This window comes from Coturnix japonica, chromosome 1, assembly GCF_001577835.2.
Source record: "Coturnix japonica isolate 7356 chromosome 1, Coturnix japonica 2.1, whole genome shotgun sequence".
Taxonomy (NCBI): domain Eukaryota; kingdom Metazoa; phylum Chordata; class Aves; order Galliformes; family Phasianidae; genus Coturnix; species Coturnix japonica.
In genome coordinates this window covers 89,411,674-89,439,517 of record NC_029516.1, presented here as the reverse complement: position 1 = coordinate 89,439,517, position 27,844 = coordinate 89,411,674, and the positions used below count along the sequence as shown (strand labels likewise).

The window sequence follows — 27,844 nt, the reverse complement described above, 5'->3', positions numbered from 1 at the left end:
AAACAATATCTTCATTGGACTGGGTATGTGAATGAGTCACTGATAACAATGTGCAATGACTAAAATGCATGAGATATATCGAAATTGGACTGTTGTTTTTTTGTTTTTGTTTTTGGTTTTGGTTTTGGTTTTTTTTTTGGGGGGGGGGGGGCTGTGATTTTTTTTTTCTATTTTGTTTTTGGTTTTGAAACCTATTATAGTCCTGACATTGACTGTTGTTAGGACATCACGCATTTTGCAAATATGTTACAACAAATATCCTGCTATTAAACAGACTTTTTTGGCTGCATACATATGTATGCTAATAGGCTGCCCTTGCTTGTAGGTTAAAAAAATGGAACAATACAGGATGCTGATTACATCTAGACTGAAGAGGATGTTGAACTAATTGTCACTACAGGCATTTCCTTACAGACATAGCTGCATCTGCAATTTTTTATTTTTATTTTGTAATTAATTCTCTGTCCATTTTCACACTCTACATGATTTCAACATGTTTCTAGACTATACCTAAGATAAATGCATTTTGGGAATAAGGATTGTTTTTACAGGAATTCCAAAATAGAAAGTTAATGACAGTATGGCTGAGAGAATAAGAATTAGGATGATAGTTGGTCTAAAACCAAAATAGTAATAATTAAATCTGACTATTATGTTATATATTGGTACTGCTATAGCATATAAAAGTAAATAAGAAAATTTAGCATCAGCTAAGATAAGCAACATTTATAGTATTCAGAAATATCAGGGTTGCAATACATATGTAAGTTCAGGCTTCCCATAGCTACAAGATTAGAAGCAATAGAGAGAAAACCAAGTAGTAAACAAACTTGTAGCTAATCCAGCATGAGGCAATTTGCCTTATTTAGATTTAATTAGTGTAAGTATGTCTGATTAACTTACTTGAATTATTTTTTATCATTAAGATAATATAAGGACAAGTACACAAAGTTTTCCTCTGTCCTTAAATCTACAGTGCATGCAGAGGTTCTCAGCTGCTGATACCTGTCTTTTCTGATGCATTATCTCTTATCTTAGATAAATCAGTTCAGATTTCTGTCCCCAGTGGGTAACTTCCTTACTACTGCTTTACTAAAAGTAAAGCTTCTACTTCACTGAATATTACAGCCTATACTTTACTTTTGATCTACTTTTTGTCTTCCACATTTCAATTTTGCTAATTTCACATTGTAATCAATATGTTTATCTTCCATAGTACTAAAGAACATGAATTTGCCATGTCACATCTGCATCTTGCAACTGCTGAATTTCATTATGTTACATGACTGTTAAGTAAAAGCCTTTTCATCTATTACCATGAGTGCCAGATCTCTTCAGGGGAGGTTTCCAGAGCACAAATGATTTCCTGATTAATTCCTAGGGACCAACAGCTCAGAATGCTTCACTGCATATTTTTGAATAGCTATGGCTGTTCAAAGAATGCACCTGTCTATACATATTCCGTAACTACCATTAATTATTTTCAGATTTTTCCCCAATTTCAGTTATGTTCGGCAGACAAACAGAAATCTCAATATTTTTTTTTTCTTGTAAATGTAATGAACACAGGGACCTATGATAGAAAGATGTTAACACCTCTATGCAGGAAGACTGGAATGTGAGATTATTAAATATTGATAAAGTACTAGAGATGCATGAGGACAGAGGTGTTTTGAATTTCTCAACCCTAATACAATCTGCAACATTACTTATTCCTTCCTTCACACCAGAAAATTTATTCAGTAGGTAAAAGTTTTTTAGGAGATTTCATTAATAGAAATGCTCACAGAACTCTATAGTAACTGTTTTCTAGGTATTTCAGTTGGAATGAAGTCTGGCATGCAGTGTGACAGTTAAGATGGTAGTTAGCAATCCATCAATCCATCTTTGGGCCAGTTATAGAAGAAATCACTTGAATAATGTGAACAATACGAGAAATCATAGAATGGGTTTGGTTGGAGGGGGATCTCACAGATCATCCAGTTCCAACCCCCTGCTGTGGGCAAGGTTGCTACACACTAATCAGGCAAATTCATTTATTTTCACAAATCTATCTGTGATATGAGAAGACAAGAAGAGATTTTTATCTGCATTGAGGCTTTTCTTATCTCCTAGAGTGTTGCCAGAGCTGTTCAGGAAGTAGAAATATCACTACAGTCTAAACTGTTAAACTGGATGTTTCAGGACTTCCTAACAGAAGGATCTTGTTACCTTCTGTTATTTGGTTTGGACTTCTTCAGATGTACCTATTTTAAGTAAATCAGATACTCAACAAATACTTTCAACAAAGAAAACCTTAACAAAACCTTAACAAAAGCCTAGGATGTATGTTGAAAGACAAATTTAGCAGCCTTCACCTCAAAAATGTTGCATAGGGATTTTACCCCCAAAATGACAAGGACAGTAATGTGTCTTGCTGCTTCTGAGTCAAATATTAATTTGTTAATGAGGGCAAAGCTACATAACACAGGCATCCTACTTGTGAACCACACAGTTGTTTGAGGAAATACACTTAGCAACCACAGCTTCTTCCATTTTGAGGAGCTCTATAGAGCAAAACCACAGAGAGCTGGGAACTCAACATTGCTGGCGTCAGCAGTCTCTTCTCTGAGGCTATGTTGGTCTCAGTGATGAGCAGGTCAGCAAGTCTCTTCCCACTTGACTGTCAGACATTGCTCTTGGAGCTTCAAGGGGAAGAGTGACCACTAAGCTTCCTGTCCATACCACAGATTCCCTTCTTACAGTACAACCCTTCATTTAGTATAATGAAGGTGATGATCAAGCCCTGCCTTGTATGTATCATTATGTTAGGAACCTAACATTAACATCTCAGTAGCAAGAGAAAAACATACATCCCCAGAAAATTATTCAGAATAATCCAGGTTTCTATAGTTGTAGTTAAAAAAATATATATTTTTAAAAATCAGATTGGCTTTTCTAAGTATTAAGATATTTTAGGGTTAAAAAAGAAACAGACATAATGCTCATTAAATGGAACCAGCAGGCATCTGATTCGAAATGGGATTAGTTCTCCCATCCTGCTGTGCTGTTTTCATGTACATGGATGGATTAACAAAACAGGTTGGGCTTAGGCTTTTTTTTTCCCCATCATTTCAGTTCAGGACTATCAGTCACTACTTTTTCCTGACTTTGCTGACTAAAACTTTTAATGAATCTATCAGTAGAAACTAGGCCACTGTCAGCAATGAGCTTAATACTATCTGACGCTTTTTAGAGATTAAGGCTCAGCCTGTACATACAGTGATGCATCATTTTAATTTTAATTAACTAAAAGACATGAGTAAACACAATTTTTACTTCTTGTTGAGTTTAATAGAGGCAACATGTGCATTTGGCAGCAGCACAGCACACCACCTGCATTTAACAGAGGCTGGTAAACTGAATCAACTAGATACTCAGAAATCCAGGATGTTCAGGGAATGGGTGAGGAAAGCCAATGACAACTTGGAGATGAATTGGTGATTAATGTGAAAGGAAACAAGAATGGTTTCTACAGGTACATCAGCAGCAAAAAGAAGACCAGGGAAATTGTGGGACCCCCACTTAACAGGGCAGAGTGACAGGGACCTGGTGACAAAGAACAGAGAAAAGACTACAATACATAGTGCCTTTGAATACCAGTAAATTCTGCAGTCCCATGAGTCTAGGAAGAAAGACTAGAGCAAGAAGGACTTAACCCAGTGAAGTAAAAGCACATTAGGAAGCATGTAAACAATCTGGACATACCTCAGTCTTGGCAACCTGATGTAATGCTCCTGTGACAGAAGGGAAATCTATCCAATATTACTGCAAGGACACTGCCAATCAACTTTGAAAAGCTGTGGCAAACAGGAGAAATCTCTGACAGGAAGAAAGCAAGCATCATCCTTATCTTCAAGAAGGGCTAGAAGGTACATCCAGAGAACTAGGGGCTGGTCAGCCTAACCTCAGCTTCTGGGAAGGTAATGGGACAAATAATCCTGGAAGCCATTTCCAAACATATGAAGGACAGGGCTCTCTCTCAGGTCCTGTCAGTGTCATCAAGAAGCAGAGCACAGCATTGCTTCTCTGCTCCCCTCACAAGGACCTATAGGCCACCAGGAGTCCCCCTTCCAGATTCTTCTGCTTTGGGCTGAACGAACCAAGGGACCTCAGCTGCTCCTCATACATCTCATACACCATCATGCTTTTTTTCTTCTAGATCCTTCCTAATATTTGTAGTCACCAAACACCATCTTTGTTTCACTTAAACAGGAAGTAAAACTTTTCACTGTATGGGTGGTTGAACAGTAGTGCTGGCTGTTTATAGTGTGGAGTCTCCATCCTTGGAGATGTTCAAAACTTGGCTGGATACAGCCTCGGACAACCTGCTCTGTCTTACTCTGCTCTGGGTCTTTTGATCAGACCTCCAGCAATGCCTTTCTATATCAGCTGGTCTTTGATTGCATGTGTGACTAGAAATGTTGCTCAACGTATTATATGCACCAACCATATAACTCAAACCAACAGGCTACATCTTTTGATGCATTTTTTTTCTGTCTACTTTCCATCTTCTCTTATGTTTAGGCATCTGAAGTGAATTAACACGTCATTCCTAACATGGTGCTATGGAACTAACACTTCTTCCTGCAGATTTAAGTAGATTATGATTGTATAATCAGTACAAATGCACAGGCATAGAAGGAAGAAGGCAGGGCTAAGCAAATAACCTGGCCACAGGGATGCTGCAGTTATTGCTGTTTTTCATACATTGTGCAGGCAGCTGATTTTTCCTATTCTTATTGCTGTTGTTTGTTTGTTTGTTGCCTACAGAACTTTAATTCTCATTAATAAAAGGGGAAGGAGCCACTTAACAGTTCAGCCCCTACCAATATGCTGTTAAGGAGAGGTTTAAACATTAAAAAAATATGGGAGGACAGTAGCATGGAGATGTCATTTTTCTTGTGTTTGCTGCTACAGAAAATTACAGTATGAAGACAACATAGACTATTTTTGTATTCTGATACCAAAGCTAATGAAATCCGTTCCGTAAGCAAGTAAAAATTGGCTAAAATATTAAAACACTCACATACTTCAGAAGTAATACCTTAATCTTGTCCATTAGATAGGTAAAATATGTAGCTATCTTTATATTCTTTTCAAGCCGGTATTTCAAAATGTGGAAAGCTATTAAATGCTACTAATATTCCATAGCTCTGTGAGTAGGAGGTTATCTCTGCCGTGAAATCAGAGATCTCTTGCTACTCAGGTTTTGCTACTCACGTTTGTGGAGTCAGTGGATCTCTGGCACTTTCCCAAATTTCTCATGTAATATTATGCACCTGCTTGCCAAAACTGTAATGAAACTTTCACTTGAGAAACATGGGACTGCAAGCTACTTCAGATGATTTTCAGCAGACCACAGTTTGGCAACCTCAAGGCTTTGGTAACAACTAAAGTATTTGTAATAAAAAGAAGAGTTTATTGGTTTTCTAATATACAAGAAATGGAACAACTGGGTAACTATTACTGGTGAAGAGAATGTGGAAGTTTGGTGGCCCTGCCAGGCAGGGGGGTTGGAACTTCATGATCCTTGAGGTCCCTTCCAACCCAGGTCATTCTGTGATTCTGTAATGGAAGGTACAAAGCACAGTCACTGTGTTTTACAGATTCAACTCTGGGAAACAACTAAGTCTGTTCAACAATGCAGACTTAAGTCTTGTCTGATTAACAGCATGAACATGCCTTTAACATTTGTGAGGAACTTCCAACAGAGGAGGAGGCATTTTGTAAAAAAGGCCAAAGGTGATTGTGTGAGAAATACTCTAATGAGACAGTGAAGACTAGTATTACTGACAGAGAGTACATGAGGGCTGATGCTCAGTGAGACAATAAAGCTGATTCAGCATAGAGTCAATTGATCAGAAACTTTGAAGAGGACAAAGAATTTGCCTTTGATGCTGATGAACTGAAAAGCCAGAGAGAGACGGAGACATTATGTCAGCAAAGAAGATAATCCTCACAATGCAATTTTGAATGAACTTTAGAAGAGCACAGTGAAAGGCACAGGAATTAGAGAATGAAGTTGTTAATAGCTGAGGTGTGAAGTGACAGGCAGCTGAGACACTCATCAAGGCTGAATCTTCTATTCGATATGTAGAACTAAGTTAGATAATGCAGAGGCAATCCTTTTGTATTCAAGTTAAAGGCCTAAATTATTGGAAAACATATCATCTCAATTTATTATATTGTGCTTTTGTTAGCCATGGTAATTGACATCAAGGAGGTGCCAAAAAGGTATGGATTTAGATCAGATGAGGAAAGACAAGTCAGCAATGGAAATGGAGAAATACGAGTCACTAGAATAAGATACCAGTTAGTGCCAAGTTCATGGACAAGAGAACTAGAGACAGTGCTCACAGCTGTGATAACTTTGGGGGATGTATGACAAATGGTGATTAAAAGCTGACTGACAAGAATCAGCTGCTTTAAGAGAAACAGACAAGAATCAGAAGGAAAATCAGACAAAATTTTCATTCATTTTCAATAAAGCCTACCTGAAGACTTTATCTTAGAAACTGACAGGTGACGTTGAGAGGTCAGTGAAGATTAAGAAGTGCTGAGATTTGGGTAGGAAAAAGGTGTACTTAGATTGTGAGAGCGCTTCCAGTGACTAGGAGAAATCCAGAAATTTGTGAACTGCTGTATGATCAAAGAGGAAACCAAGGCCATGGCAGAAACAGGGCTGAGGCAGTAAACACCACATTCAGTTAAGCTGAAGAAAAGAGTAGGAAGCTCTGGCTGATTACTAAATAGGCAAGAATTGTAAAGAATAATCTATGGATGAAAAAGCAACACATAAACAACACTTAGAAGTGTGTTATGTCAACATAATAATTAATCACTGAGATCTTATTAGGATTAGGAAATCACATGTGTTCTTTCCAAACAGAGAATGGGGATAAATGAGTTACTAGGAATTCTTTCCAGAACATTAATGTAAAGAAGTCATTTCTCTCCTCTGTCGTTCATGGCTTGTTTGAATAGACATGTACTGATTTATCGCCTCCGATCCACTCCAATCAGCAGTCTGCAAGAAGCCTTTGCTTACAATACACAGCTGCTCCACCCTTGTGTGCTATGACTGGAAAATAATTTTAGGTTGGCTCAGCTTCCTCTGTGGTGTGGATTATTTAATGTACACAACTGTAGATTTCTTTTTCTAACCTCAGACAATTCAGAACGTAGTCTTTTTTTTTCATGACTAATTTTTCATGCTAGTTGGATATTCAGTTTCAGGAGCAGTAGTCAAGAATGTGAGTAGAAGAATGTGTAAGAGATAAAGACTGGTGGTGTGACACTACCCTGAAACAGCTTCATGTTGTGAAATGACATGGACACTCCATAGAGTGGTCAGTGAAGAAATTTCCTAGAGTTGTATGGCAGAAAGGGAAAGACATTTAGGAAAGGAACTGAAGGAAAATGGTAATAAGGAGAAAAATAGAGAAACAGAAAGAAGAAAGATTTGGGCTGTCAGTACCCATGTATTCATGCAGCTATTTTAATTAATCTCTACTGCTGCATTCTACTCTTCGTGCTAGAAGAGTACTCTTGACACAACTGCTGCTGTGCCAAAATGAATGTCTGGGCAGTCATGCAGTGAACTGGACAGGAATCTGGTTGATGATGGTTACTTTTCAGCACACAACTTGAATTAAAATAACAGAAATAAAATGGATAGAAGCTGGAAACACTTAAGCTGGCGCTGCTGCTAAGAGGATCAAGGAATCATAGCCCAAAAGGCAGATATAGCAAAAAGACTGGATAAATGAGCAGGTCTGGGACTGAGGACTAAGACTGGTGATTCTACATTTAGTTTGATGCAGGAAGCACATCACCACTCCAAAAATCTTTACACCAAATACAGCAACGATGTAGCTGAAGATAGTCATTTCAATGAGCTGATTAAAATAATAATAATAATAAAAATCATTGGTTTTGGTTTTTTCCTTCATCAGCCCAGTTCACCTTGGAGTAGCCATAAGACCATCAGATCCAAACAGAAGGAAATGGCCAGATGAAGGAACTGCCTCTTTGCTATCAGATTTTTAAGCTACACACTGAGAGGTCTAAAGTTAGTCAATGAAGACTTAATATATGACAGAAAAGGTCAAACTCTGAGTGAAGTTAAAAGAGGATTGAGAAAATAGGAAGAGACAATAGTTCACAAAACAGAAGAGTCAAGATAGCAACTACAGCAAGATATTTTTACATGTATATATTCTGGGCTGAATGTTAAAGTAGGAGGTGCTGCAGGACACTGAAGCAACAGATCTGAAACAAATAAACAAACAACAAAAAGGTAGTTAGAAACGCTCACAAGACAAAAACAAAACCAGAAGAACAGCAAAAATACATCTATATTTATTAGCTGCTGACAGAGAACTGCCTGAAGAACATTAAGTCCCACAGGAGTGCCTGGAAAACCCCAGACACCTGACATGCAGAGGAAAAAAGAATTCCCCCAATCCACAGGAGAGCAGAAAAGAAAGAGAATGAAATCAGGTTGATATGGGAATGTTACTTTCTAGATATTTGCATGGGGGCAGACCACACCTAGACTAAATTTTGATTTTTTTCCTGTATATTTTAATTTACACGTGCACACCTACACACTTTCATTTCAGCAGTGCTAATGCTATTTATATTATCCATTGGGAGCTTTCTGCAGTATTTGTAATAATGCCTAAGCAACCCCACCTCTCCCTGGACTCCTATTTGACACTGTACATTTCAGTAAGAACACATTTTAGCTTTAGAACTTCTATGTCTTCACATAGAAAACTGGCATTAGTATGCCTTCAAAAGACTGACACAAGTTTTTGTTTCTAATTGTTACCTATTTAGAGTGAATTAACTAGTGAAATTAAAAACACGATTTCATGATACAGGGAGCAGAGTATCATTTTCAGTTCTGCGTTACTCCTTCAGCTGCCTTCCCACCAGTGCTTACAGGGCTGTAAGCACATGAAGTAATGAGTTGATGTGAGTTAGAATTAATTTTCTTTCTGTTAAATCAGTTATCCATTCCCTTGTGTCATCTCGTCAAGACTGAAACATGGTGAGGAAACAGCGTGGGAACACAACCAACAAGCTGAAGGAGGTGAAGCAGTAGGAATTATTAAAATATGATTGCTACCAAAGCCTTCCTAAAATGAAAACACAATCTCAACAGAGAGAAGGGGGAAAAAAAAAGAAGAAGGAAAAAAAAAAAAAAAAAAGAAAAAAAGAAAAAAAGCTTATTTAATTTCTACTAAAATAATTTTTCCAGTGAAAAATATTCTAGTTGGAATAATGTATATTGATGAAACAAGGGATTTGGAAAAAAACATGTATAAGTACATATAAGTACAACCACATCATGGGCACTAAGATTAAGTAGTATTGTCTAAGATTGAGCAGTTCATAATGCTGCACCTGCAATAATTTCTTTCACTATTTTTAATGCAATGATGTCTATGCTATAAACTACTTTTCTTTTTTTTTTTTTTTTTAAACAAGAAATGTAGTTCAATTACCAATAGCTCTACTGCCTCCTCCACTTCGTCTGTTAACAAGATTTATGGGTTGTTTGGTTTTGTTTTGGTTTGTTGTTTTTTTTCCATTGGATTTCACAGTTGCTGATACACTGTGGCAACCAGGCATAGAAACATCAGATTCTGGAAGGGAAAATACTCCATTATTTATACACTTTATAATCCTCCCTACTATCATCTGTCCAGCTTCTTCTTTCTCTTTGTAAATCCTCCACCCCAGGCTCACATTCTTTTCTCTCTTAATATTGTTTTTGCAACAAAGTCAGGCTGCTGCTTGTTTGCAACTTTTCATGCATATCAAACAAGCAAACTATGGGAGGACAGAGGAGGTGTAGCTGCCCTCCCAAGCTCAGTGTCAGCCAGTGGGAAAAGCAATTCAAGGAAGATCTCAGGAAGCTCTGAGATTAAATTGTTCTTCTGTCCTCCAACAGAAACAAATCCAGTGTCCACCCACTACTTAAATGCTACAGAGGAGTGGACTAAAAAAAACATAGGAAAATGTGTTTGGAGAGAGCAGACTTTGGAAGATGATATAACAGTTTCATAGGTAACCCCACTTTCGATATACAGGAATGCACTGTAGGTAATTTCCATGAGTTGTGGAAATTCTCAGGAAGGCATGATCTACAAGCTGTGGCTTGACCTTCTGAAGGCAAGCATGGAGCTGAGTTAGTTTTACTTTCCATTCAGATAGCACTTCCAGTCGGTACTTGGTATTTCCTATCACGTCAAATACGTATGCATGTAACTTTAGCACTGTTTCTCTTACGCATTCCTTTCTCATCTTCCATTTTCCTTCTATGTGCACAACTTCAAACTGTGTTCAACAGCAACTTTCCTTCCTTCCCCCCAAGGGTAACAACAATCCCCAAGGACTGATTTCTTTCCTAGAAAGCTTACAGTAGAACAAACTCATCCTGAACCAATAAAAGGACACTGTTAAAATTCAGCATAGATTTGCCAGCTTTGTATATTCATGTGGTATCAGATCATGGAATCAAAGAATCAATCCAGTTGGAAGGGATCCTTTAAGGTCAACTCATAAATGATGTTCAGCTCGAAGCTGATGTGGCAGAATGAGAGTGTCTCCTTCTCAGCTCTACTGTGGGTTGAACCAACCAAGGGATCTCAACTGTTTCTTACATGTCTTTTATCTCTAGACCCTTCATTATCTTTACAGCCCCCTTTTGGACCCTCTCTAATCATTTTATGTCTTCTTTGTACTTCGGAGCTCAAAGCCGCACACAATCCTCAAAGCCACACCAACGTAGAGCAGAGGAGGCGATCCTGACTTTGTTTTCTCCCTCCCTTACGTTAATCTTCCCAGTTTCAATTCCTATACACAGAGGACTTCTGCATTTATTACAAGACCCAATGACTCGCATTACAACCACATTAGCAAGCACTCAGGGCGCGCTAGGTGGACACTAAGCATGAAACACACCCACAGACCCCGGCGGAGCGCCCCACAGAGGGCAAGAAGGACTGAGTAGAGCAGGTCATCCGTGACACCGCCCCGGCTTCCCCTCAGCCGCCCTCAGTCGCCGCGGGGGAGGCACCGCAGCCGGGCTCCGGAAGAGCCCAAGCGACGCTGAAAAGGGGGTGCCCGCTGCTCGTAGGGATCGTAGCGGCCGCTGTCTCGCCCCGCCTCTCCACCCCTCCGGCTCAACCCTGGGGCGGTGCTGGCACCGGGACGAAGCGGAGAGAAGCAGTTTTTGCCTCGCCTGGCGCAGCCCCCTTCTCTTCCCCCCCCGTCCCGCCGGGGCCGTGGTCTCGGCCGGAAGCGGAGGGCGGTGCTGGCGCCGAGCTCCGGCTGCGCTCTGTGGCGAACAATAGTGGAGCGCGGAGCGAGGCAGCCGGCGGCGCGACGAGGGGTGCGAGGGGGAGGATGGCGTGGCGGAGATGGCGGCTGGGGGCACGGTGGTGATATGTTGGGCACGGGGGGTGCGAGGAGCCCGAGATGGGAGCAAAGGGGGCTGCGGGGAAGGAGGGAGGGGTGCGTGGGGTTGGGAGGGTGGCGAGGGGGGCTCGTCCCGGGTTCTAGGAGCACCTTGTGTTGTGCCGCCTCTGAGAAGGAAACTTGGCCGGGATGGAACGGTCCTCCCCCATATGCGGCTGGGCTTGGGGCAGTAGTACGGGGATGTTGTGGGGTGCTCGGAGTAACAATCTTGTGCCTTATTTCCTCCTCTCTCAGAGCACGATGAACGAGGAGCAGTTCGTCAACATCGATCTGGACGATGACAACGTGTGCAGCGTCTGCAAGCTGGGCACCGAAAAGGAGACCCTCTCGTTCTGCCACATCTGCTTCGAACTGAACATCGAAGGTATGGTGTTAAACGGGCTCCTATTGCACTGCTGCGCTGGCGGGATGCCCTGTGTGGAGCTGGGAGCAGACGGAGCTTGTTGAAAAGCTCCCAGAGAGCTTAAGAAAGTTGTGTGCTAGAAGTTTTCTTGCTGACCAAATTAGGTTCTTTCTTGGTAACAGTCGGTTTTTGAGGCTTTCTAAAATAACATTTGCGAAGAGGTGATCAGGTTTCAGCAGCTTCTGCAAACCTCTGGCCTCAGTTCAGGTGGAACACATGGTGTGTGTGTTTGGCCTTGGCTCTGCGCTTCAGTCAGTGATAGAGGGACTCCAGACAGAACTCAGTTCAGCTGTGAGTCTCATTGCATGATTTTCTTGGAAGCAGATCAGTGTTTGACAGGAATTATCAGAGTTTTGATGCGTGCTTTCATAAGATGATATCTGCGACATGATAACACCAGATTCACCAACACAGCACCTTAAAAGTTTCACATGGGATCACAGAACTGTAGAGGTTTGAGGGTTGGGGTCCTCTGGAGGTCATCTGGTCCAACCCATTGCTAAATCACTTCCCTACAGTTTACAAACTGTGAGGTAAGAGCTTTGGCAGTTTTTACAAGTCTGGCCTTGTAAGCATTGTTTCTGTTCTCCAGATCTACATAGGTTCAGTAAAATGTTTTTCTATCCAGTTTTACAACCTGAAGCTTTGTTTATTGAATGAATTTATCTTGTTACTTTTGGTAGATCAGAGATTTTTCTTTTTTAAATCAAGTTAACACTTCATGGTTTGTTTTTTTTTTTTTCTTAAACATAAGCACTATTCCTTGATTTTTTTGGGGGTATTCCACTTATAGAAAGTGGTATTTGCCATTGCCACAGACATATGACCACCTAGGCTAATCTGAACTGCTGAGGGCAATTGACTGTGAAATCTTTAAAGCTGTTGTGTGAATGTTCCTGTTTTTTGCTGAGAGTAAGATTCAGTTTGTCTGATGTATGTGAGTACACTGAAACTTTTTACACCTAACTCTGATACTGTGATCTATGAGCATTGTGCCCAGTGATCCTGTTGCTTATTCTGAATCTCAGGAGCGTGGAGCCATTATATTTCTAATTGCTTTTTTTCCTTTTGCATTGCAGTTCTGGATAGGGATATTATACTGGATGTTTTCTTATCTACTTGCCATTTACGTTTTAACAGACTTCACATAAGTACTTGCGCAGAATCAACTCAAAGTTCTGTTAACTCTGTAAACGTACTGTCCCACATGTACAAGTATGGGCCGTTTTTGCTGATAGATTCTTCTAATTTAAAATCATATTTAAAAATCAAAGCAGTTAAAACACATGGAGAAGTCTCATTTTTGTTATAATTTGAAGTGAAATAGGCTGTTCATGCAGTAGGTAGGGCAGCACTTAAGGATTGTTCCATTTTAGCATTGATGTGCACACATAACTTCTCCCTCTGTGACAGTCACAGCTAAGCATCATACAGGATGCTTTCATATTCCACTGTTTGCAGCGGCCCATGGCAACTTTCATGTATGAAATTCTGGAAGTGGTTTTCCCAATTTCCTTGTTTAAAGTGGTGTAGTATTCTAATGCTTTAATGGAAACATAGTTTTCTCACTGATTTCATCCCTGCCAGCATCACTTTCCTCAAAGCTGTCGGTTGTAAATCCAGGCACGTGAAAATGACCTAGCCTAAAACTTGAGCTGCTCAAAGCAGATTTTCTCAAAGGTACATAAATAAAGCTTATTGTATAGAAAATTGCAGGAAAAAGTCACAGCTATCTGCACGTTATAGGTGAGTATTGGTGAATCTTTGTGTCTTCACATCTGTGAATTCAGCAGCTGTAAAAGTCTGTGTAGATGGTAATGTTCTTGATCATCACAGTTAAGCAGGATAAATAATTAGAACCAAGTAAAACTGGGAACACCCCAAATCTTTAATGACTCAACACACATCTTCCTGCCTCAGTATTGTTATGGCTCTCAGCCTTATGCTTGTTTGTTTTCATATAGCTTTGTTTGGATGAAAGAATGATACGTTTGAAATAAATGTTCAAGTTCTTTTATCAGTCATTTTATTTGGAAGACTCTTGTATGTAAAGCTTCATCTGTGTGTAAAGCTTTATCTGCCTTAGCTAGGTAATTGCTGAATTTCTGAACAAGGAAAACATTATTTATGCTGTCATAAAATCTTTGTTTTTAATCAGAAATATTGTTTCTCATATTGAATACGAGGTTTTTAATGCTTAAATGGGGATGGAGGGGGAAAGTGGCTTTAAGATATAGTGGTTCTCCTCAGTGTGTTTGTTAAGTCACAGAAACAACTGGTTTGAGTGCAGCTTGGAGTTTAGCTCTGCTGTCTATCACTGAATGTGTTCAGGAGTGGTGTATATGGATAATAGAGTCAATTTCTCTGATAGTTTCCCTGAAGGGAATTTTTTTGGTCGCAAAACAAAGAGAAAAGGGCAAATGGGTATACGGAATAAACAAAAAGCCAAGGTGCACGTTTAAACTTTCTCCTATTATGTTGTCAACTTTTCTTGAGGAACAAGGAGAAATTAATGTAGGGGAGAGATTACCAGTGCTTTTGCTGATCTTCAGTCTAAATGTGGGTGGACAAAAAGACAGTATTCTTGTCTGTCATGCTTTCCCTGTCTGCTTTGCTGGCTGGAGTATTCCTTCTGGGGAAGCTGAGTGGACTAAGCTACCTGTAAATACTTTGTTTATTCCCAAACCAGCTTTTGCCTTAAGGATCATTATTGGGTGATTTAACATGTTAGTGATGCTTAAGTTTTAAAGTACTTAAATATGAAATACAAAGCTGCAGTAACCATGCTTTGGGAAACGAAATTGGTCCTTTAGAGCAGTTTTAAAGTCTAGGTAGGATTTAGAGTATATAGGTGCTGTGGTTCTGCTGGGATTTGATGTTGGCCTTTTGTAGGCCTGTAGGCAAAGTGGACATCAGAGGTTGTTGTGTACTGTTTTGGTTTTGAATAGGTGCAATGTTAGTAATCCGTGATTGAAACAGGAAGTGTTTTAAATTCACATGTAACAATTGCGTAAGTCAGGAAACAAGACAGTGTGTGTTAGTTGGAGACTAGTTTCTTCTCAGGAACCTTTTCATTTTTGGTTTCAAAAATGGCCATAATCACAGTTCAGTTTTTATTATTTGTCATAGATGGCCTGTTTATCTTACCCCATTTATGTGCTGGCATATCTTAATGCAGGATTGTTTTAAAGTGTGTTAGAATACTGAAATTGAAGAGTGTGTAGCTGGTGGGAAGATCTGATTATTTTTTTTTCTTACAGATTTGCTTGTCTGGTGCTGTTAACTGCTAACTTGCTTCTGTTTAGAGTTAGGCAGTGGCTGAATGGTAAATTGTGAGTTGAAACCTAAATCTGTATTGCAGGCCTTCTAATGTGAGACGGGGAGTGTGGGATAGATAACCCAGTAACCGCATTGATTAATTTTAAGCCTACTTACATATCTGTGGTCCTTTAAAGTGCAGGTAGGCCCATTATTTCAGGCAATTTCAGCATAAGATTTAGTGTATTCTAGACTCAAGGTTGAGACAAAGATGCTATAAACTAATATCTTGGCTTGTTGTCTTTTGTTTTCCTGCTAAGGTCTATAAAGTCTTGTATAATATCCTTATTCTGTGTTCTCTGCATTCATCTTTGAAAAATGGGAATTCATTCTTAAAAGTTTCACTTCTTCCCTTTTATTCTTTTCAGAAGAGTATCTCACTGAAATGAGATAGATTGTAAGGTGTAGCTGAAAAGATTGGAAACTGTTCTACTTTCATTCTGTTCCAAGATATTACACATCTTTTTTATTTTTCTTCCCCTTCCCCCCCTCAATACTAATAAAATAACAGGAACTGAAACAGCAACAAAAGCTACAAACTTTCATCGTTGTCCTTTGGGGCAGACAGATGAAATCTTGTGTTAAGGTAGTACTTGCAGTCCAGGGGCATGACTCATTTCTGCAAACTTGAATGGACTTGTAGAACTAGCTGCAGCTTCCAGTAAACCTCTTAATTATGAATTCAAGTCCAAACACATTTCTATGGTATTTCTTAATCCATGAAGTGCCACATAGATATTGCTGAGTAAGTTGAGCTGTGTAGCTAGTTCTGAAACTATATTTTTGAAGTTTTTAAGCTTGGGAAGTTTGTACAAGTAAGCTAGGGAAGTTTGTAAGCAAGTAACTCAAACAGTTAATGCTACTTACCTGGTGTTATCCACAATACAGCAATGCTGTCTCACAGCTTCTATTCTCTTCTAGGTGATCTGACTAGTCTTTCTTTAGGAAATGTGAGACACGTCTAACTTGGTGGCTCCTGTAATAAGGTTTTCAGCAAGAATCATTGGTTCATCAAATACAGTACTAAAATTTTTTCTAGGGAACATGAATTTTGGAGATTTGTTGAAAGACTCAATTGGTTTTATGTCCTGTCTTATATGGGATGTGTTTGCTATATGGTAAAATATAAGCAAGCTGATAGAAATCTGGTGGGGGGTTTTGTGTCCCCACCTGATGTATGGAATGCACTGCCTTTATGAAACGAAAGTGAAAAGAGAATTTTAATTTGCAAACAAGATAATATCTACCATTTGTTTTATTTCAGAAGCTAATGAGTAAATAGCATTGGCATTTTTCCTTCCAAATAATCTAGTAAATCAGAAAGTTTAACTCTGCACTGAAATTGTATGAATACAGTTATAAAGCAGCACTTGGCTTTAAATCTTGTCACACAGTTACGTTGGAGATAAGTCTCTAATGATCATGTTTCTCAGTGTTGGTAGAGTTGTGCAACTAAGAATAACACTTTTCCTCCACCCCTAGTCGTTTAGATGTGAGGATGACATGCTGTCATAGGTAGTCAAGGGATGGTTTCATTTAATGTATTTTGAAGAGGTCTTGGGGTAAGAACCCTCTTCTTTTAGCAGTCTGAGTAATCTGACTGGTGGATAGACGTGGACATGTAATGTCTCGAAGCATTTCCTTCTGTGCTGCAGGTCCTAGCCCTGCACATAAGACAAATCAAAACTGAGCTTGTCTGATCTTAGTGTTTTGAATGGAGATGTAGATGTTTAGAGGCTGCTGAAGCATTATTGTTTTACAGAATCGCGGAATGGCCTGGGTTGGAAGGGACCTTGAGGACCATGAATCTCCAGTCCCCCCCAACAGGCAGGGCCACCTACCTCCCTGTTTAATACTAGACCCATCTGCCCCATCCAACCTGGCCTTGAGCACCTCCAGGGATGGGGCACCCACAACCTCTCTGGGCAGCCTGTTCCAGCACCTCACCACTTTCATAGTAAATAATTTCCCCCTGACATCCAAGCTAAATTTTCCCTTCCTCAACTTAAAACCATTTCCCTTTGTCCTGCTGTTATGTACCCTTTAAAGAATTGGTTCCTCTCCTGTTTATAGGTTCCTTTTAGGTACTGACAGGCTGCAGTTAGGTCACCCCGCAGCCTTTTCTTTGTTCACTCATCACAAGCTCTTTCTTACTTACAGGATCACAGAAAGAGGTGTATGTGCTCTTCACAAATATTTCTAGAGGTAACTACTTAGGATGAACTGGATTGTGCCTGAAATACGTTTTTTCAGTGGCTGTGAAGGCAATCTCCAACCAATAAAAACTAAGGGTGTTATCATTCAACCATCCATTTCGTTGACTTTGCCGGGACTGTACAAATCTGCATTATGAAGTACATTTCTTTTTATTTTGCTACCCTTAATAACCATACGCACTTCATGAAATTATGGAATTCATATGTATGATGGCCACTAGCATTTTGCAGTTTTCCTTTCCCTATGGTCAGGTATAAATCTTACCCAAAAGTATTTGTAAATTCTTTAAAGAGATTTCAATATGGCTTTAATTAAGGAGTGTTCAAGAACAAACTTGAAACTATTAACTTTGTCTAAAACTATCCACGTTGATTTTAATTAATTCCATCTTTAGTTCTGTGGGGTTTTTTGTTTGTTTTTCTTTGTCAGCTGCTTGGGCTAAGGCTATTCACTGCTGCAGATTTGTTTTGTTCTCACTGTTTGTTTCCAGCATCATATTATAAATTGCTAAGAATTGAATGCAGGCTTTCTTTTACATGGAGCTGCAAGGCTGACTAAGGAGTATTTACAAACAACAGCAACAAACACAGAAAGATAAACAAGCAGGCTAATGGTCTTTTTTTAATGAAAACGTTTGTGAAGGAATCACAGAATTGTAGGGGTTGGAAGGGACCTCTAGAGATCATCGAGTCCAACCCCCTGCCAAAGCAGGCTCCCTACACCATGTCACACAGGTAGGTGTCCAGGCGGGTCTTGAATATCTCCAGAGAGGGAGACTCCACCACCTCCCTGGGCAGCCTATTCCAGTGCTCAATGTGAAGTAGTCTTGCTGTTCAAGAGCATTCTTCTTGAATTGAACTTGTTTATTATAGTTATCTCCAAATAAAACTATTGTTCTAGTCAGCCTCATTTATAAATGTGAGCAAACATTTCAATTTCGTGCTGTATCTTATTATGAAGAAGAGTTATGCATAGTTGGTCACACAGTTGTTCTGGATGTGCCGGTTGCAAGGACAGAACTAAGTGTTTGTAGACTTCATCCCTTCAAAAGAATACTTTAATTCGATGCAAACTGATCTAGTACAAATAATTTAGAACTGATAGAATTTGATTACACACCTAGTTTTGCAGTAGATGTTTTCCCTCTTCTCTGCTAGTTTACTCTTAAGAAATGACTGGAAGTTAAAAGAATGTATTCTATTTCATATATTGTATGATTACAAATTCATTTACAAAATTATTTTGCAGGAGTGGATTAGAACTCAGTGTTTAGAACTGTAGTGGCATGGGGGAAGAGTTTGCTTAGCTTACAAAGCAAAATACTCAATCTTTGGCCTAAGCGCTGATATATTAAGTTCTTACATAGTCACTTCTGTTCTTGGAAGTGCTGAGCGTACAAAGAGTATTGCTGAGAAAGGTGATATATGCTACTCGTATTTCATAGGCTATTGGAGTCAGTTCTTTTATTATTTGTCTTGAGGTTTGTCATCTTCCTCTGAAGCTTGTTCACTAGAATAGTCATCTATTGCATGATCTTGTTTCTTGATGGCATCTGTCTTAAATTACTTGCATGTGGTCTTCCAGATGTAAATCCCCATCCCCAACACACACACGCCGGCCTCAGGTAGAACTTCCCTGCTTTGGAATTGCTAGGTTTTTGAGTATATTTTTTTCGTTCTCTGATAAAACAAGTCTGATTGAGAGAACATACTTGAACATAGTTTCTAATCCTATTCATGGAAAGCAAGACAGGAGGTCAAATGTACACATCCCTACAAATATGGCAAAAGGAAAAGAAAAAAACACCCAAAAACATTGATGGTTCTGTGTTTGCTGACCTGAAAGACCAGACAAAAGTTAGAACAGTTGAGTTGAATTTTAGCAAACAGGACTGTTTTTAATTGGCGTTATTTTTTAGTGAAGCTGCAGCATTTTGTCACTTGTGCAGGTGTTTTGTGTTGTGATTGGCCTCAGAAGTGACAGAATGTATAGATAAAGCTAGGAATGTCACGTTGCAACACTGGAGGCCCTGGGTTCGAATCCCCTGTGGCGCAAGTGGTAGAAGTGCCGCTCTGCTACACAGGAGGCTCGAATCCCGGGGGTTGGACTCGATGATCTCTAAGGTCCCTTCCAACCCGCATGAGACTGTGATACTATGATAAAGCAGTGTAGTCTGACCTGCTTCTTCAAACATGTCAGAAAGGAGACATAACTGCAGGAGGCTGTTTCTGTTGAGCTAGCTTTGGAAATCATGCATTTAGTTTCCATGGTTCTGTGTTTAATAGAAACTGTGGCACTTCTTACCCCAGTTTTGCAGGGCTGGCAAGGGTGTGGGGAAGAGTGGAAAGAAATAAAGTTGGTAGTTGTGTTTGATGATTACTTTATTACTAGCTTCGAGTGGGGGGAAGATTGGTATCCCAGAAGTATTGCATATGGCAGTACCTGTGAAAAGCCAGAACACAGTGCAAAACTGTATCCCAAACATCACTAACTGTGCTTTCTTGAGTTCACTCTCCTCCTTTTAGACAAATCTTAAGTATTTGCTTTAGGCAGAATTGCTTTGTCCTGTCATGAGAAGATTGTGGCTTCATTTATTCAACTCAAATGAAACTGTTAGGTGAACTCAGAGCTATAGTATGGAAAATTGCAGAAGACTTTTTTTTCCTGCCAGTCTATAGAAGTTTTCTCTAGCTTTAAAAAGGGGAAAGAAATTTACAAGGGGAAAAAAATGGTGAAACAAATAGCATTGAAAAGGATTGGTCTTAGCTTTCGTGGGCTGGGAAATGTTGTGAAGGTACAGCTTTAATTGACAGTGTTGTTCCTTCATGGACTGAAGATTTCAGAGTTTATATTATATTGGGTGAGTTAAGCAGATTTGTTACGTTTGAATTATGTTAGTAAGCCATGAAGACAAATGTCTTGCCGTTCCTTGTTTGCACTAGAAATGAATGCCTTGTGCTTATTTTTGTTTGCTTTTAGTGTCTCTGTAGAGACAGAGAAGGGAAAATAGCCGTTACAAGCAGACAGACCATGTTGACCTTAAGCAAGTGGATGTTTACCTTCTGGAAGGGACTGAAAGATATTTTGATGTGGTGGAGAAGAATCTTGATTTAATACCTGTGACGGGGACATCTGTCTTTGTGTTTGGCTGGGGAGCTTCTTTCTTAAAAGCTGCCTCTGGTTAGGGTTTTTTTTAATACTTAGTTCCTGGACAGCAGGAGTGTCCGTTCTCATGACTTTGCCTTTATACTCTGCTGCTGAGGATGGAGCATCATTTTTCAGTTTTGTCATTTTGCACCATAGATTGTATGTGCACTCATACAAACTTAATTTCTTAATTGTTTGGGATGGGGTGGACTTAGTTTACCACAAGAATTTGAGATGATGTTGAATACCATTGAGAGCTGTAATGGGTAGCTTTTCAGTAACTCCTCCCTAAAGTCAGTTATCACATCTTGTTGCATTTCATGGTTTTCCCTCTAATTGCATCACTTCTGCCTATCTTTTTTTGATATGTTAAGGAGAAAAATGGTGGCAGTTCACCTAGCTTAGAAGATGAAATTATATTTTCATGTTGATTGCAAATATTTTGACTTCAGTGAGCATTTTCAGCCAGTGGTTCACAGGCAAGCTTTTGATTGTCTGTAATCCGGGACTTGTGTTACAGATTCTATTTTTTTTGTTACTGTTGGGAATCTCCCAAGTAGCGTATTTGATGGAGATAAAATAACTGCTCAATATTCTAGACTTGGGTTTTGAATCTGCTGTGTAGGTGTGAGTCTGACTAAAAAGATCTCTGCTGAAGCTGCAGAAAGTAATTTGGTACTGGAGTGCTATTCACTTAATGAAATAGTTATTTCTCGTGCCATCTGTCTTACCTTACTGTCAGTCTTCACAGGCTGTGTTCCTTTTAACATGTTAATCACTATTAACTCCTTTGATGTTTGAGTAGGTTACCTGCTGTGGCTATTTGAGTCAGAGAGAATGAGTAACCGTCTTATACAAAATTAATTTCAGGATGATTTAATGTTGGCGAGGGTTGGCAGTGTTAGAGCTCATTTCTCTAACTCAGCTACAGGCTTGTAGTAATGTGAAATAACAAACTGTGACTGAAGTCTGCATTATGTTTGACCCCTTGAATGATACAGACCTGTACGCTGCAATATCCAAGCAGGTGTCTTAAAACATTGTGTGTAGAAGATGGGGGCACAAGTGGCTGTTATCAGAATGTTCTTCAGTATTGTTCCAAAGAAACGTCTGATGTGTAGTTGGAATCATTTAGGACAGATGATATGGCTGTATAGCTTTCATGTAATGTGTATACAAAGTTGGCAGCTTGCTTCACCTCAGTTATTGCATGAGAGGCATGCAAAGGTAGTCTGTAATTTCTGCACTAGGGGTTGCTGTGTGCAAAATACTTTGTGTGTGAAAGATTTGAGATGAGTGGAATTCGAGATCATTTCAGACTATCATGTAACCTGCTCTACTTCAGTGATTAGACCATTAACATGACAGCATCAGTTAATGGTTTATTTTCTTGGTTCGTTAAGATTGCAGACTTGGAAAAAAAATTCTGAATATAAAGTAATTGCACTTTTCTTTTTTATTGTTGTATCTTTGCAGGTGTACCAAAGTCAGATCTTCTACATACAAGATCTTTAAGGGGACACAGAGACTGCTTTGAAAAATTCCACTTAATTGCAAATCAGGACTGCCCACGTTCAAAGCTCTCGAGAAGCCCGTATGCAGAAGTAAAAAGTATCTTGAGCAAAAAAATTAACTGGATCATACAGTATGCACAAAACAAGGATATAGACTCTGATACTGAAAGCTCAAAAGCATCCCCACACCCTCTTTTTAACTTGAGACATCAGACTGATAGAAAATTGCTCCCACAGTTTGACTCTCCAGTACCTAGATACTCTGCAAAATGGGTAGATGGAAATTCTGGAAGCATCTCAAACTGCTCGCAAAGTCTGTTAGAACAAAGCGAACCCACTGATTTCAGGCTTGGTATGTTACAAGAAACAGGTGCTACGTTCTGTTGCAGCAGTGTCTTATGGTCTAATCGCAGCCAAGCCCAGAAAACTGAAAAAGCTGAAAGTGATTCACTCACCAGTGTTCACAGAAGGCATCCTCATTACAGCAGGGAAGAACGTAAGTGTATTTCTGTTTAAATGCAACATAGCAAGCAAGGGGCATCCTTGCATATCTGTTGATCACTTAGTGTTCCTACAGGGTATTAATTCACAGCCTGAAATGCAGCTTTTAACAGATTGGAGTCTGTAAAATCTGTGAATAAGGTGACTGCATAGCTAAGCAGATGGGGGGGGAGGGGGAAAGCTGTCTGTTAGTTTTGATATTTTTGTGTTTATTTTTTAACTTCTCTGTTAGTTACACTCCAAAGTGATACAGGGCATGTTTAGTTTATGCAAAAAAAAAAAAAAAGAACAAAAAAAAAACTTAGTGTTACAGTTAATTGCAGTGAATCTTTATTATGTCAGTCAAGTAGTTCTGCTTGTGCCAATTACTAAACTCCTGAAAGTAACTGTCATCGATTACTGAACTCCTGAAACCAACGTGTCAGGTGTCTTGGGTTACCTTTTGCACAAAGCCACTCTAAACAGTACAAGGAATTAAAGGTAAGGTAGCAAAGCAAACCTGTGTAGCAGTATACAGAGTTAATTGTTGTCAGTAGCAGCAGACTCTGTTCACACTTCACTGGATTTTTTTCTTCTCTTTGTTGAGCATAGGGGGAAGTATGAAGGCCTTCGTATCACCATGTCATCTCAATGGTCTACACGGTAGCCTAGACCTGGTGATTCTTGTGATAACTGTGGTGATGTTGAAAGCAGCAGAAAATAAACATTCCCATTATTTTAGAACTTGATCTCTAGAAAAGTCTTTAGAAAGTAATTGGGAAGTACTTCAGAGTTGCAAAAGACGTGAGAAAGTTGGAAGAACAAGGATTTACAAGGGGATCTTAAGTGCTGCGTGATGTTTCACATTGCATTTGTAATAAATTAGTAGTCTTAAAGCTGTAAGTCAAAACAGATGTGCTGTGCTGTTTGACCACCTGTCCTCTGGAGTCATAAATTGGGATAAAATACATCAGGGCAGAAGTTAACAGAGGAATTATGAAAGCTTGACCTGGTTTATGGAGTTATCTAACTGCAGTTAGTCACTTGGAATTTATCTCTCTGATTTAAAGACGGGAATATAAAGCTCTTTTAAGCATGGTAACATTTATTTTTCTTTTCCCTATTTATTATGACTACATAATGCATTTTTAAGGCATTTTTGCTTTATAATATAAATAATCTTTTTGCAGTATTAGGCTCTTCAGCCTTGAATGATGCTCATTTGAAGACTTGGTGCTTATCTAAAGGGAAAATTCTAGTCAAGCTTTCTGTACCAAAATTAGGCAACATAACTGATATGGTCACACAGTGACCAGGGCTGATGTATCCTGATGTACACACAAGGGTAATGTGTGAACTTACCTACTTGGTACAGCTGATGAAATGTTAATGAAAACAATGAAGTAAAAAAGTAACTTCTTATGGCTGCGTGTAGAAAGAGGGAAAGATTTATTAAGCTATTGATTACAATATTAAATCTGATCAGGGTTTTCATGGAGTTTAATAAGCCTTAACTTCTAAAGGCTAGTAAGATGTGAGAATTTTCTGTTCTGTTGGTTGCTGAAAGGACTACTACTGTAGTTGGCTGTCAGAGGAGGCAAGTGGATCTGTTTCCCTGTGAGGTGGCCTTATGTCTTGAGAAACAACAGATTGGCTGTTGTAACTGCTGCCGACTCCTTTAATTTGGCAATAGCAACATAAAGTTAATGCCCCATAACTGCAAGATGTGAGAAAGGCTGGAAGAGAAACCTTAGGGAAATAAAATAGTCTTGGGGGTAAGTAAAAATTAGCCTCATCAGGACAAAGTTTAACAACATAAAAACTTCTTGCATTCAGAAATCCCTGAGCAAAAGTTGTGTAGTTTTAATATGTTTCTTTTTTCTTGGACTCCATGTGAGATAGTTTTGCCAGGATGCACCATTTGGGATGGGAGGCTGAATGGTATATAAGGTATTAAAGTTTGTTTAAGCGTCCTGTAACCAGTGTCCAGTAATCAGCATCATCAATTTTCTGCCTTTCTGTCCAAGTCATCACCCAACAGAAGCGGCACCAACCGCTTCCCACCTTATCTGGATTGAGGACAGTATCACAGTCTCACAGTCTCGTGCGGGTTGGAAGGGACCTTAGAGATCATCGAGTCCAACCCCCGGGATTCGAGCCTCCTGTGTAACAGAGCGGCACTTCTACCACTTGCGCCACAGGGGGATTCGAACCCAGGGCCTCTGGTGTTGCAACGCGGCATTCCTACCACTGCGCCACCATCATTGGCTTCCCTACTCACTACTGTTGATTCAAATCTGTATAGAATACTGCCAGAATTCTCTCCATTGAGGTTTAATACTCATTTTCTTTGAGGATGAGCAGCATGCTTGTAAACTGAATTGTAAGGAGGGCTTATGAATGGTGTAGAAGGTCTTTTAGTTCTCACTATATATGTAATGCAGGAAAATGAGAGGTAAACCTTTTATAATGTTGGTCTTCTCTCACATCAGACTGAGGTTTTCATTCATCAGTTGTCGATGAGTTACTCTGTGGAAACATTATTTCTATGTTACGGCTTTCTATATTATGGAGGCATTATTTCTGTGTGCCAGAAGCACAGAACCTTCTAGGCAACGAATGTTGTTGTGCAATGAGAATTCCATCCAGGAGTGATTTCCTATGGGCCTAAAAGTGTTGCAGGACTTGCTTCAGCGTTGGCTGTTTGCCATCAGCTGAACAGATGCACTTGCAAGGGTCAGAGCATGGAAAAGACATTAAGCTGTCAGAAGTCCTCACAGAAGTGTTAAAGGGGGGCAAGCAGTCTGCAAACAATTCTGATTCTGGGTATTTCTCTTGTGAGGACTTTCCTATGGAATGGTAATTTTCATCAGTGTTAAGAGACACTTTTCAAGTTTTCTAACATTTATTAATGAGCAGCGCTGCCTCTGATGTGCCATCATACAACGACTGATTGTTAGGATGCCGATTTAAAAGGAGACCAAAAGGCAGTCTGTGTTTAGAGGTGTTCATGTTACTTTTGTAGAAGTGATAACTGATTTTTGTTGTTGCAGTGAATGCGATGACTCCTGGAGAGTTAAAGCAGCTTACTGAAAAATTGCTCAAGCAAATCCAAGGTGAGAAATTTTCAGTACTTTTCGGTTTGGTTTTGTACTGCTTTGTAATAAAGAATCTTCTATTTAGAAATAAAAAAGTGATGGCTTTACTGTCAGGGCTAAGTTCTGAGCTGAAATCTCTTTACACCTTGTTGCACATGCGAGAAACTTGAATGCTTTTATTATGTAACCTTTGTGAGTGACACAAACCTCCACATACTGTGCATATTGAATTTTTGTAACTGGATTCAGCGTCATTTCAAGTTAGAAACCTTGGCTCGGGTCCCCTCTAACAACTGGTGATTCTGTTTAATATACAGTATATATACCAGGCTGAGCTGGAGCTAAATAATGTTCTCCTGTGTGAGCCCGCTTGATTATTAAAAAGGCACAGATATCTTTGTTCAGCATTGCTTTTTAAATCTATAATAAAACTACGGTGACCAGATGAATTAACCTAATAATCAATGTTCTTGCAGATGTGTTTGAGGAACTGACGCAGCAAGTCCAAGAAAAGGATTCTCTGGCTTCAGAACTGAATGTCCGTCATATTGCTATTGAGCAGCTGCTGAAGAACTGTTCTAAATTGCCATGTCTACAAATGGGACGTGCGGGAATGAAATCGAATGTCCCCATATGATGGGGATACAGCTCATATCCCCCAAGGAGCTGACTTTCCCTGGTGTCTTTGATAACCATTAAATACAGCTGCACAGATACTTAGAAGCTTTTGAGGGAACTCAGGCAGCTTACTCTTTGCATTCCTAATCCATATAAAGTCTTATTCCATTTTGGTTTTAAGAAAACAGGCAAATGTTGTAGGTATTTAAAACTCTTGTAATGGGGTTTATATTCCCATACTGGAGTTGTTTTTGCCCATAATGATGCATGAACCTTGAACCAAATTTCTGTTTTCTGTTGATAATGAAATTGTTTCTAACAAAGAACGACCTGAACCTGTCTATTCCATACAGAAGTAAATCTGCCTACTTCATACAGAGGAGGAATAAAAAAACGAGTTTTGATCAGATTTGATCACGTTACATCAAAGAGAGCTTTAACAGGAGAACAGTATTAATGAAACTCATGTCTTATTTATTACGAGCAATATTTTATTATTGACGTTTTGTACTAAATGCTATTTTAGATACTTTTCCAAATCTCTTTATAAAAATGTCTGAACTACTCTGTGTAAAGTTTACACCTTGTGTACGATTGTTTATCCCTTTTCAGGTCTGTATCTTTCATGATACGATGTTTAAGAGGGAAGAAAAGAAAGAAGCAAACCCAAACCTTATTTCCCAAAGAGATGAATTTCACTTCTTTAAATAGTAATAATAATAAAGTGGTGGTGCATCACCTATTTTTATCAAGTTTATAACTGACAAATTTGCTTCCTGAGATGTTTGAAGAAAGGAAAAATGGTAAAGCACAGCACTTCGTAATACAATCTGTACTTAGGATTTAATGCATAGTTGTTTTGTATATGTGAGATTTTCAATGCTGAAAAAGATGACTTCGGAAAACAAAATAAATTTGTAATACCGCATTACTCTCGTGATGTTTTCTTTTTTTTCCAATGTATTTGTATCTGTGATGTTTGTATTTCAGAATGGGGATGCCAGGAATGGCACACTGTGAAACAGAATGGTCTGCTTATTTTAGAACTTGTATTGGTCAGTCATACCGAAAACTTCTAGTTACTGTTTATTGAAACAACTGTAGAGCTGCATTCAAAGCTAAAGTTCAGCTTTTTCTTCACCCTGCCTGACATCTGAACCACATGGAACAGATGTTTGTTTGTTTATCTATCAGAATGCAGTTGTATAAAGGCACTCTGAGCAGTGTGAGTGTGCAAGGACCAGGACTTGAGCTCATCTGTCTCTGGGTATTTTGTGATGTTTAGGAAGAGGAAATAATGATAGTGTCATATTGCTTGCAAGTAAAAGTGAGTTTCTAAGTGAACGTGTGGTAGGTAATCCCTGATTTTGGCTGTCAGAAGATGTATTAATAGGTATAAGTATGGAAATTAATCCAACACAGAAGTAAGAGCAAACCACAGGAGCACAGAATTGCTCAGGTTGGAAAAGACCTTAAAGATGATCAAGTCCAACCACAATTAACCATAGTACCCT

The 27,844-nt window shown here is 39.2% G+C and overlaps 1 protein-coding gene across 3 annotated transcripts; it reads left to right on the top strand.

Annotated features, from left to right (window-relative positions):
- Positions 1–27,258, top strand: C1H21orf91 (chromosome 1 C21orf91 homolog). 3 transcript variants are annotated; one of them, XM_015880602.2, is made up of 5 exons: positions 1–23; positions 11,770–11,899; positions 22,097–22,630; positions 25,668–25,730; positions 26,189–27,258. In XM_015880602.2, the coding sequence occupies exons 2-5, from the start codon at positions 11,776–11,778 to the stop codon at positions 26,347–26,349; spliced, it is 882 nt and encodes a 293-aa protein (XP_015736088.1). In that variant the 5' UTR covers positions 1–23; positions 11,770–11,775; the 3' UTR covers positions 26,350–27,258. The 3 variants fall into 3 exon arrangements, with proteins under 3 accessions (XP_015736088.1, XP_015736082.1, XP_015736073.1); XM_015880596.1 differs by lacking the exon at positions 1–23 and adding an exon at positions 11,320–11,449; XM_015880587.2 differs by lacking the exon at positions 1–23 and adding an exon at positions 11,345–11,495.
- The last annotated feature ends 586 nt before the right edge of the window (positions 27,259–27,844 follow it).